The sequence below is a fragment of the Grus americana genome, chromosome 19, assembly GCF_028858705.1.
Source record: "Grus americana isolate bGruAme1 chromosome 19, bGruAme1.mat, whole genome shotgun sequence".
NCBI classification, from domain to species: domain Eukaryota; kingdom Metazoa; phylum Chordata; class Aves; order Gruiformes; family Gruidae; genus Grus; species Grus americana.
The window spans coordinates 5,361,444-5,373,489 of record NC_072870.1 but is presented as its reverse complement, the minus strand read 5'-3'; the positions used below and the strand labels follow the sequence as shown (position 1 = coordinate 5,373,489).

Sequence of the window (12,046 nt, the reverse complement as noted above, 5' to 3'; positions counted from 1 at the left end):
GACTCACCTTGCGTTTTGTCTCTTCAAACAGACTCATGAGGCTCTCCTTGGCTGTGAGGATGGGGTTGCTAGCAGCCAGACTGCGCATGTAATAGTAGACAGCATCCAGCTTTCTCCTCTGCAAAAACACAACCAGACTCAGAGCTGCCACTCACTCTGGGCATTCAGAGCCAAGCTCCCACATACTTCACCTTCCGTGTCCCTCAATACATGTGTCCTCTCCCTCAATACTGCCTGTGACAGACAGATATGCCAATAAACACTATGACAAGTAGGACCTTGAACTCTCCATCCACATTCACCGCTGCCTACAAACACCAGCACAAAGCACAAGCCCTTTGCCAGGGTTAGGGAGCATAGGTGACACTGCAGCCTGTGGACTCGCTTACTCTAGCCCCAAGGCTTCTACAGCAGCCATCAACCCAGAAGCTCACACAAAACAGTCTCTCACTGTGAGAAGACACCCCCCAAGTCTTTACACTACCAGGACACAGCCATTTAGGATTTTGCCCACATGCTGCTGGCCTTACAGACCACCACAGAGGGTGGGACACTTTGCTGCTCCAAGCCCCACACTGTGAGTCAGAAAGGTCATTCCCAGCCATGAAGGAAATACACTTCTGAACCCTGCAGCTCTGAACTGCTCTGCTTTAAACCAGCATCTTTCAGTGCTGCAAACGGGCACATCCCTACCAGCCCGTGTCCCAGCCTGATGCTTCCATTATCTGCTGTCACGTCTCCCTTGAAGTAAGTTTTCCTGCATGGCTGGAGTAGCCAGCAAAACTGAAACCTAAGAAAGTCATGTGTGGATGTCACTTAGACCAGTGCCCACAGGTTCGATGAAGATACTGCAAACAGAAACAGCATCCTCATGACAGCATGGCCTTGGGCACAAACACCTCACGCAAAACTTTAAACACAACCCACTTTTAAAACATTTGCACTCTCAACAGCCTGCAGAACAGTCCCCAAAACACCAATAGCCTGAGGGAGTAGCGTATATCTAACAAAGCTGCCTGAAGCCGCAGCAGCTGGAATCCACACAGTACACCCTGCCATCAGCTTTTTTTAAAACAAACAAAAAAAATACCCCAAACATCTGGGACCACTGCCCTAAACAATGCCTTTCTCCACCAGATGGAATCTCACAGCCACTCCAGAGGCTTTCTCTATGCTTGCTACATCCTTGCATGATGAGCATCTTACCGTGTAGATGGCCAGAAGCGCCAGCTGGTTGTACGGGCGGCCGTTTTTGGGAGCAATTTGCTGAGCCTTCAGGTACCAGCTGAGGAAGGGAAGAACCAGAGAGAAAGGTTTACTGAAAGGACATCAGGTTGCCTTCCTTGCTGTTAAGGGCACAGAACTCCCCTCGCAGCACAGCGTTGGCAGTCCTGCAGGGAACAGGCCCTTTGCACAAGTGCCCTCTGCCTGCAAGAGCGTGCACAGGCAGCCAGCCTGTGCCTGGCCTGAGCGGCAGTTGGGGCACAGGACAAGAGAGAGGGGCAGATACAGCTGCAGAAGGAAATGATCTTGGCTCAGCCTGAAGATGAGCATTTAGCCAGATCTAGCAAGCGCTATCCCCTGTGCAGCTTCAGGCACAGAGAACAGGCTATTCAGGGAGCATTTCCCTCTCAGTTCCCTTTTTAGCTCCATGGCAGCTGGGACCAAACCCTCCATGTTCCTTAGCTTGTTCCCTGTGTTTTCAAGATCCTTAATCATCCCAAGAGAAGAAGCATCCATTCAGTCACAGTCCATTCATCTCCTCTCTATTTTCCCTCAGTTGTATTATCCACTCTCCAGTTTATATCATGCCACACAGATCCATCAACACTGTTCAGACCCATGATGAACCCTATGTTCACCGTGTTCCTCCCAGCCTCCCTGACATATCAGCATACTCCACGATGTCCACAGACCCCAAAATCAGCAGCTTTCCCTGCCCTGTTCTCCAAACCTCCACAGATTTCAGGGCTCCATCCCCCACGCTGGGCTCACTTGTCTCCTCCCAGTCTTTGCTCCAGAAAAAAAACATCAAAAAATCAAGAGTGACAAGAAGCAACAAGTGCCAGTAACTCCTGATGCAGTCAGAACATATGGGCACATATGGGAACCTCTCCTAGCTGAAAAGCTACCAGAAAATACAAGTCAGTCTGCCAGCCTCAACAGCATAAACCCTCCCTGCTGCAGAATCAGCACAGGACAACGTCCACACTAGGTGGCTGGAGGTTGAGCGGATCTGCTTGCTTGCTCTCCGGGACAACAAAACAGTCCAGGCTACATCTTTTAGCTTCACAGGACTGCAATACAATAGAGGCGTGGAAAGACTTCTTTGGCTAGAAGCAAGTTTAAGCATGAAATGAGATACATTCCTCGTAGATAGAGGAAGAGCTGCGCTCAGCGCTACAGCGAAGAACACAATACCTGCGTGCCTTTCCGTAGTTTGCGGTGTCATTTGCTTGTTCTCTGTATCGGCAAATGTCCCCTTGACAAATCATACACCTCTGAGCACTGATCAGCGCATACTTCACCTGGAAAGAAGCATCCAGCACATCATGTGGGACCTGCACAGCCCTGGCTCACCTGCAGACCCAGCAAGCACACGGGGACTGTAGGGAGCCAAGAGGAGGTCACTGACATGCTGAAGGTCTCTCAAAAGGACAGCAAAATGAAATGACAAGGCTCCATGGCACTGGTTCAGCATTTGTAGGGGCAAGCCAATCCCCTAAACACCTCCTCTCTTACAACAACATCCCATCTCTCTCCAGAGAGAGAGTTGGTCGGTCCATGACCAATTTGAAGACAGCTGTTAGACAAAAATGTCTCTCTGGGGATGGAGCTGGACTAAAATATCCTTTCCCAGCTGTCCCTCGCACCTGCACTCACAGCTCAGGGCAATATGCTGTCAAGCATCAGGGAAACAGCGCAACTGTTAGCTTTCCTTGTTCATTATTCTGGATTCCATGGACAGACATAAGAGATGTTCAATATCTAAGGGAAAGCCAGGGTACCTTTGGACATTTCTTCCACTTTTTTAGCCCTGGTCACAAAGCTGGTCCAAAAAAAAAAAAAAGTTGTTCTTTGCAAAGGAAGCTAAGAAATGTTAATGCACCAGAGTTGGTTCAACAAGTTCTCTAACAGCTGAGAAAGATTCCCTGCAAACATACTGACATCTGTTCAGAGTACAGCTGCCTACCTCTTGGCAAGGGCAGCACACTGAGTTCAGCATGTTGCATGCGATTAACAGGATGAGAAGTCTCCAGGAGGAAGCCAACCTACCATTTTCCTCAGAGGCTTACTGCGGATGGCCATCCCATCCATATAGTCCTCTAGCTTGAACTGGTATGACACCTGCAGCTTCTGGAGTAGGCCATCAAAAAAAGAAGTGCCCTGCAAAACACACACATACTTGGATGTTACAACCTTTCTGATGACAAGCACAAAACCACCACACCATCCCTGCCATGTGCAAGAAAGAAGGTCCCTCTCCCTGGGGTTTGGGCTGTTTCTCTTCAGAAAACAACAAGGAGGTCGGGGGACCTCCAGCCTCAGAGGTTTACAAGGCTGAGCTAGACAAAAACCCTGACCTCGTGTTGGAGGAGTCCTGCCTTGAGCAGGAGGTTGGACTAAAGCCCTCCAGCAGTTCCTTCCCACCAACCTAATTCTATAAAACACATCCTCTCGGATCTGTCAGCCTACTTTCTACAAAGAATAAACCAAGCGGCACAGTTTAACGGAATGACTTTCAAGCAAATTTAATAAAGATGCCACAAACACCTCCAGGAACGCTTTTGTTTATTTCCACTTCAGGGCAATCATTTCATTTTAGCTTAAATCAACTTATAATTAACATAAAATACACCAAAACAAGCCTGGTTTAAATTATAACAAATGTCCACCTGGACCTACATCTGCCACACTAAACCATAATCTGTCTGAGCATTCTCCTGGCATGAGGATGGCCTAAGGCACAGAAACGTGAATATTATCAAGAAGTTACACCAGCCAATCCCAGGTTTAGTGGAGTTTGGGGATGTTTTTGTCTTCTTACCTCATCTAGTAGCTGGAGCAGTTTATTCCGAATTTCTTGGGCATTTTCCCCCTGAGGGTCCTTGAGAAGCTGCCGGAATTTCTCAATCACCTGGTAAAAGGCATTCTTCCACAGCAGCTGGTCCACATTCTGGGTATCAGAGAACTCGATATCCATCAGGATACACCGTTCGTACAGCTGCAGCATCTCCACCCTACAACGAAACACAATCAGTGGTCAATACAACAGCAACCGCCCAGCCCGGGCCTGAGCTGCCAGGGCACATGTGCCGAGCCACCTGCTGCTTTTCATCCAGCAAGCAGGAGATATCAGCAGTTCAGCTCACACGCTACGGCAAATCGATGCTTCCGCATGTGTCCTAGAGGGAGATGGGAGCTGTTGCAATCAAACATCCTTCCTGCTCCAGGAGGGCACATCTGAAAGGTCCATCTCCCTTTTACATATGGATCGGGGCCTGGTGAAGAGCAAAGAGCTCTGCTACAGCTCTGCCACTGGGAAGAGCAAGGCGCAAGTGTCTCCTGATACTGACACAAAGCAAGCTTCACTAAGGGCAAATTGTGCCTGACAAATCTGGGGGGGTTTTTTGTGACCAACAGGTCGAGGGAGGTGATCCTGCCCCTCTATTCCACTCTTGTGAGACCCCACCTGCAGTACTGCATCCAGCTCTGGGGGCCCCAGTACAGGAGAGACATGGAGCTGTTGGAGCGAGTCCAGAGGAGGCCACGAAGCTGATCAGAGGGCTGGAGCACCTCTGCTATGAGGACAGGCTGAGAGAGTTGGGGTTGTTCAGCCTGGAGAAAAGGCGGCTCTGGGGAGATCTAATTGCGGCTTACCAGTACCTGAAGGGGCCTACAGGAAAGATGGTGAGGGACTGTTTGTCAGGGAGTGTAGTGACAGGACAAGGGGTAATGGGTTCAAGCTGAAGGAGGGTCGATTTAGATGAGATGTTAGAAAGAAATTATTCACTGTTAGAGTGGTGAGGCACTGGAACAGGTTGCCCAGAGAGGTGGTGGATGCCCCATCCCTAGAAGTGTTTAAGACCAGGTTGGATGAGGCTTTGGGCAACGTGGTCTAGTGGAGGGTGTCCCTGCCCGCAGCAGGGGGGTTGGAACTAGATGATCTTTAAGGTCCCTTCCAACCCAAACCATTCTGTGATTCTATGACAAAGCGTGCACTGCCAGGCTCTGCTCCTTCTGAGCACGAAGTCTGGCTACTAAGGGCCAGGAACAAACACACCAAGAACCAGAGGGGTGGGAGAAGTATTGCCATTAAAAAATCCCCACCTCCCTTCTATCCAACCAAAATACACAGCCAAAACAGAGACCCTGCTTCCTCAAAAAAGAATGAGAGCTGGGAACATCACACCTGAAGGAAATAAAGCCTCAGAGTCCCAGAAATCACATTCCCCTCATCAGCTACCTACAGCCTTGCCCAGATGCTGGAGTAGAATTCCTCTCCTGAATTTAATAAAATAGTTCAAGACTAGAAACAGCTCCACAATACATGGGGCGAGTTTACCGTAAAGGGGATGCTCAGCTGCTGCTGCCTTGGCAGCCTTATCCCTTATAATGCTTTGAGCCCTGCAGAGAACAATACAACAGCGTAGATGGTAAAGCCTGGAGCAAAGCCAGATGGCAATGTCTGGAAGAGTCTGACAGAGTAAGAGGGCCAGCCGTGCCTACGCTCCCAGGGCAGGGTGGGCTTCACACGGGCACAGCAGCACTGCGCAGGCTTTCCTCTCCCTCCAGACAACAGCTCTGGGTGACCTTGACACCTCGAGGAAGACCTGAAACTTCCAGTGCTGCTTCAAGCACAGACACATCCCACCCTGTGGTCTATAGCACAAGTCCCCAAAACGCAGAACAAGCCCTGAAATGAGCTCACCTGCTAGATTTGCTGCCAGTCAGCTCTGAAAATAAGTCTCCAGAGAAGCCCCAGAGACACAGAGGTCACAAGCAAATATGAAACATGCTAAGTTGAAACTCGCTCCAGCCACGTTAACTACCCTCCACAGCACCAGTGTCACTTCTCTCTCGCTAGCTGGCGTCACCAGGCTACTCCCACTGGACCGCCGTATGTCACAGGGTTGAGTGCTGTCAAGAGCAAAACTACCCAGTGCTGGAAAAGCGCTGGCACGGCTACACAGCATCAGGAACCCACGCAACGCTTCGCAAGCACAAGCTGACAGTTGCCACCCCTGAAGCCCACAATGCAAATCAGACAGCGGATAACCAAGGACAGGTAAGAAAGCAGAAGTCAGGCAGCAAATACTGAAAGCACGTGAGAGCACTGGAACCAAGAGAAATCAACTCCAGCAAGAGCAAGAACCACCCAAAAGCTGCAGTGGGTGCTCGTCCTGCTCCTTCACGTCCCTGCAACGCGGGCAAGGCATTCCACAACCACAAGAAGCCACAGCTTAGCTCCCAGCCCAGGCAAATGATATCTTCACCCACAGTTTCCTTCTGATACCCACACACCACTTGCACATGCCAAACAGAGCTAGCAGATCAAAAGCTAACGAGCCACTGCCCAGTCTCCCAGTCCCTGAGTGAGAATTTGACGTCTCCAATATACCAGATCCCCAAAAAGACACCGTTCTCTGGATAACGGTTCTGGAAATGACTCGGTCACACAATCCTCTCCAGCACAGCCACAAACCTCAGCTGGGTCATCTTCTCCAGCCCCTCTGGGCTGATGCGGTCTCTGGAAAGCAGATTGCTGAGCTGCTGCTCCTGGTTCCCAGCCTCACGGAGGAGTTTGCTAAGCTCCTGCTGCTGCATGTTCCGCATCTGTTGCTCCATCTCAGGGCTCAGAGGAGTCGGGGGGAGCGGGCCACACATGTACTGCCCCGCCTGGCCAGGGTACCCAGGGTAATAGGCTCCTGGGTACACACCGTTGCTTGGACCCATAGGATACTGCAGGGAGTACCCACCGTAAGGATACTGCGGGCCTTGGCCGGAGGCCCGAGGGTAATAGTAGGGGTTGTCGGAGTTTTGGAACTTATAGTAGGATGTCTGGGCCTGGCGGGCTTCCCCCCAGGAGGTGGGGCTGACTTCATCGTCCGTGTCTAGAAAGTGAAGCTGAGCGGTTTGGCTCTTCAGGGCGGGTTTTTGGTCCGGGTTGTTGGGGTCCCACAGCCTGCGAGCAGTGCCACCTCGGCCCCTGCTTCGGGGGCCTTTACAGCCAGCCCCGCCGAGCAGGAGCCTGGGCCCAGGGTGACTGGGTTCAGGGGAGCCCGCGGTGCTGGCAGAGAGGTCCATGTTGGCAGGCAGGAACAGAATCCCACGGCCCCTCCCCTGGGGCTCTCTGCTCTGGCTCCTCGCCTCCGACGCCTCTGAGTCATTGCAACTAACAAACGCCTTCAGGGGCTTTTTTTTATCTGTATCTGCCAGACTGACATCCCTGTTCATAGTCTTGCTGTCAAATGTGACTCGAAAGGGTCCCTTGACTTCCCTGCCATTGCTGCTCCACTCACTCTCACTCCGAGAAGCTCGACTCTGCTCTGAACACTTTTTCTTGTCTGAATTCCTGCTGGAGACATATGCTTCTGCCTCATCGATTCTGTCATCATCCAAGGAGTCAGTGGAGGACGCGGAGAGCTGCTTCCTAGGACGTATTCTTTCTCTGGCACGCTCCTGCCGCCTCTCCACCCCATCCACGAGTGGGGCTCCATCTACGCTGTTGTTGCTTCCAGCTGAGCTTGTGCTGCAGGTGCGGTACCGGCTCCGCCGCTTGTCAGAGCGGGAATACCGTTTGGTCGAGCCCAGCTTCCCCTGCATCACCTCGTTGCTTGTTCTCCTTATCCTCTCACCTCGCTCTATTCGTCTTTCTTTTTCTCCCCTTGAGGCTTTCACTCCTTCCCCTGCCTGGCTCCCCTCTCTATCCTCCTTGCTCGATTTGCTTTTCCTATTATTGTCTTTTCCAGTACCTTTCTCAGTCTCTTCGTCTCTCTCAACTTTCAGCTGCTCCATCTTATTAGTGACTTCCTCAGTAGCTGACCGTAGGGATGGTTCTTTAGCAGCTGAATGCAGGCGCTTCCCAGGCTGGTAGATCTGCTGGTCCGGCTTCTTGGTTCTCCTGGTGGTCTTAGGACACCACTCATCTGGAGCAGGCTTCTTGCACAAGTTCTCCTGGCTCTGAAGACCACCTTTAGTCTCTGCCTCTTCATTTTTCTGCGAAGGACCATTCTGCTTGGGGCCATCACCTTTGCCAAAATCCTCCATGACTGGAGCCCCTCCTCCCAAAGGGCCCCTATCACTGGCACTCTCCTCCTCAGCTCTGCTCCTCTCCTTCTCCAAGGCCTCGTGCTTTGGCAGCACGAGTTTGCTCCTCAGTCGGGAGAGACCAGGCTTGTAAATCTCCAGGTCTGGGCGTCTGTTGTCTTTGCGATGCCTCGGTTCCTTCACTTCCTTCATGTTTTCTGGGGAAAAATGGAGAGAAGGAAGTTATTCCCACCACAAACCAGCCAGGGATGACGAAAATATCATGACAAATATTCAAGAGGAAGTATTAAATAAAGGCAAAGAGCCTATCACCCTCAGGGCAGGTGCAAGAGAACAGATCTGAAATCCTCTGTCAGGGTTTACAGGAGATCACAGAGCAAGAGTAGGAAATGAGAAAGTATAACAAAGCTGACCAAATCCCTGGCCTGATTTGCTTACAAAACACATCCTGCAACAGGTTTTGCCTCAAAGCACCAACAAACTGAGAAAGGGACAGATAAAGCACAACGCAAGACTTGAACATTCGTACGCAAGTACTGGACAAAAAGTTTTAGTGGCAGAGGTGTCGGTAGCAGCTGGCGCAGGAGCCCTTCTGTCCCAGGTGCTGCCTTCTCCAACAGCCCCCCTGCTCTGCCAAGGGATCATTTTTAATCAAAGACACACACACACCCCCCCTTCCCCCGCTCACAGCTCAGTAACGTTTCTCTCCTCCTTTCTATAACTGTATTTACACAAAAACTCATTAAAGAACACAGCCTGGACGATGCGTAATTAAACGTTTCACCACTGCCGGGCTGTTACACGCTGCTTTTCCTCAACTTGTTCCTCCTGTCAGTAACTTGCACCACCCCGTACCACCGCCCTTCCGCCACACGAAACCCACCGCTACCAGGGGCTCGGCCCCAGAGAGTCCCCGAGGGAGCAGAGGACCGACCGGACCCCGGGGCAAAGCCGCGCCGGGCGCCCCGCAGCCTCCCAGCGGCCCTGTTCTCAGCGCGTCGGCGTTTGTGTACTCTCACCCCAGCGACAACCGTGTCCGGGGCAACGCGGGCCCGGCGGGGTGGCGGCCCTGTCCCGGCTCCTACCCCAGCCCCAACCGGGCGGTGCGGCCGAGGGGCCCGGCCCGCCCCCGGGCAGGTGCCGCTAAGGGGGAAGGCCTAAGCGGCGGCAGCTCCCGGCTCCCACCACCGTCCCGCCGGTCCCCGCCACCCCCTCACCTCGTTCACCGCCGGCCGCAGCGCGGGCCTGCGCCGCCACCATGTCCCGCAGCTCGGCGGCCGAGACGCGGACGCGCTCCAGCCCCTCCGCCATCTTCCCTTCACCGGGGTGGGCGGGACGGACGGCGGCCGCGCAGGGCCAAAAGTGCCGCGGTGCGCATGCGCGTTCGCCCCGGGGGTCGTGGGCCGCGCAGCACCGAGCACATGGCCGGGCTGCCCCGACTGGGGCTGGCCGACGTCCGGGCGGCGGAGGGACGGCTCCGCGGCCGGCTGCACCGCACGCCCCTGCTCACCAGCAGGAGCCTGGACCGCCTGGCCGGCCGACGGCTGCTTTTCAAGTGCGAGCTCTTCCAGAGGACCGGCTCCTTCAAGGTGCACAGGGACAGCAGCACAGCGTGGCCCCCGGCCAGCCTCCGGGCAAAGGTCGCTTCTTGCGCAGGAGAAACTTGCTTTCCGCAGGCATCCGCCAGCCCTCACAGCAGACGTGGCTTACGGGGGCTGCACTGCTTCCCAGGGCACCGGGGAGGCTGCAAGGAAGGAGATTCTCTGTTGCCCACACAGGTTCCCAGGGCAGCGGTGCTGATGGTGCTGTGCTCTCCTTCCAGATCCGCGGTGCGCTCAACGCAGTTAGGAGCCTCGTTGAGGAAAGCGAGCGTGCCGGAGCGGCGCTGCCCCGGGCCGTTGTGACGCACAGCAGTGGGAATCATGGCCAGGCGCTCGCTTGTGCTGCCCAGGCAGAAGGTAATGCATATCCCAACCTCCTGCGCCATCCCAGAGAGCAGCCGGGCAGGAGGCACAGGGCCAGGGTAAAAGCAGAGCCGATTCCTGGGCAGAGGCAGCTCCAGGCACCCAGCCCTACCAGCCCTAGAGATAAGCGGGGTGTCCCTCTCCTGAATGGGAGCTAGCATAGACAAGGCACACATCGCTCCTGCAGCGCCAAGTGGCTGCTTGCGGCTTTTTGGCCGTTGGATTTGCCACTTCTTTTGTCACACAGGGATTCCTGCCTACATCGTGGTGCCCCGGACAGCCCCGCGCTGTAAGCAAGCCGCCATCCGCGCCTACGGCGCCACACTGGTGCCATGTGAGCCCAGCGACAAGGTAAGGAACGGCAGAGACTGGCCAGGGACATGGCCCAGCCAGACTGAGAGGTGACCATCTGCACTCTTCCCTTAGTCCAGAGCTGAGACAGCAGCTCGTGTGGTCCAAGAAACAGGAGGAGTCATGGTACACCCCAACCAGGAGCCAGCGGTGATGGCAGGGCAAGGCACTATTGCCCTGGAGGTGCTGGAGCAGGTGAGGGAAACGCAGGGCCTGGACCCGGCCCGGGGCTCTGCTCCTCGCAGGCAGAGGCGCAACAAAAGGAGCACTCACGCTTCCTTTCCGCACAGGCGCCCGAGGTCAATGCAGTGGTGGTTCCCGTCGGAGGCGGAGGAATGATTTCGGGAATAGCAGTTGCCATCAAGGTAAGCAACAGCTCATCCAGTGAGCTGCATCTCCCCGAGGAAAGGGCAGGGCTCCCAGACAGGTGGCAGCTGTGGAAATCTGGGTGCCTGGGGTCTGCACGACAGCAGCATGGCATACTTGGCCCCCTGCGCCCACAGCAACAGCGGACAGGCAAACACTAGGTTAAACCGAGCGGCTCCTCCTGCTCTCCGCAGGCTTTGAGACCAGATGTGAAAGTGTTCGCTGCTGAGCCATGCAACGCAGACGACTGTTACCAGTCCAAGATAAGAGGGGAACTGACCCCCAACCTTCACCCACCCGATACCATCGCAGATGCAGTTAAAACCAGCATCGGACCAAACACATGGCCCATCATCAAGGATTTGGTTGATGATGTCCTGACAGTCTCAGAGGACGAAATCAAGGTAAACACTCCCAGCTCCCTTCTCACGGTAGCTGCCAGCAGGCACCTGCCTCTATCCGTGCTCTGCCCCTCCACTCTTCCAGGGCAGCACCAGCCCCTGCACACCACCGCAGCTGTGCAATACCCACAGTCTCCAGCTGGAAAGGGCTGGCAGAACCTCTGCTCCCCCTTCCCAAATGCTGCAGGGAGATGTGCACACGCAACGCCCTCCGCAGCCCTGGAGCTGCCTTTCCTTGCTGCTGGGATAACAGCTGCTGCTCTGTCCTGACAGCAAGCCACGCAGCTGGTGTGGGAAAGGATGAAGCTGCTGATTGAGCCAACAGCAGGTGTGGGAGTGGCAGCCGTGCTCTCGGAGCAGTTCCAGGCAGTCCCCCGGGACGTGGAGAACATTTGCATCGTGCTATGCGGGGGAAATGTGGACCTGAGCTCCCTGACCTGGCTTACAGACCTCCCTGGGAAAGCAGAATGAGAACAGAGCGGCATCTCAAGCGACAGAAACCTCATTCTGAATTTGTACAGTCTGGTTTGCACGCTACTAAAAACAGATGAACAATCCCAAATGTATGAAAGTTTTTGTGGAGGGATAAGGGAAGCTGGTGTTGGTCTCTACAGCACAGAGTCGCTTGGTTCCACAGCAAAGGGTCACTACGGGGGGGGGGGGGCCTGAAAACAAAGCCCTGCCTGTTTTCCC

General features: G+C 54.2%; 2 protein-coding genes across 5 annotated transcripts in view; one reads left to right on the top strand and one right to left on the bottom strand.

The window, feature by feature from the left end:
• SMG6 (SMG6 nonsense mediated mRNA decay factor) overlaps positions 1-9,588 on the bottom strand; it is a 114,825-nt gene extending 105,237 nt beyond the window's left edge. For 3 of the 4 annotated variants that reach the window (XM_054847408.1, XM_054847411.1, XM_054847413.1), the window contains exons 1-7: positions 9,489-9,588; positions 6,707-8,468; positions 4,049-4,241; positions 3,277-3,387; positions 2,422-2,528; positions 1,207-1,285; positions 8-118 (exon numbers count right to left, since the gene is read on the bottom strand). In XM_054847408.1, the coding sequence (XP_054703383.1) occupies positions 8-118; positions 1,207-1,285; positions 2,422-2,528; positions 3,277-3,387; positions 4,049-4,241; positions 6,707-8,468; positions 9,489-9,582 (2,457 nt within the window). In that variant the 5' untranslated portion in view covers positions 9,583-9,588. Of the gene's footprint in view, positions 1-7; positions 119-1,206; positions 1,286-2,421; positions 2,529-3,276; positions 3,388-4,048; positions 4,242-6,706; positions 8,469-9,154; positions 9,241-9,488 lie in introns of those variants that run through there. The other variant, XM_054847412.1, reaches the window with a different exon arrangement.
• A 79-nt stretch (positions 9,589-9,667) lies between these two features.
• On the top strand, positions 9,668-11,915 carry SRR (serine racemase). The gene is made up of 7 exons (XM_054847812.1): positions 9,668-9,860; positions 10,094-10,229; positions 10,483-10,586; positions 10,662-10,781; positions 10,877-10,951; positions 11,147-11,356; positions 11,627-11,915. The coding sequence occupies exons 1-7, from the start codon at positions 9,693-9,695 to the stop codon at positions 11,822-11,824; spliced, it is 1,011 nt and encodes a 336-aa protein (XP_054703787.1). The 5' UTR covers positions 9,668-9,692; the 3' UTR covers positions 11,825-11,915.
• The last annotated feature ends 131 nt before the right edge of the window (positions 11,916-12,046 follow it).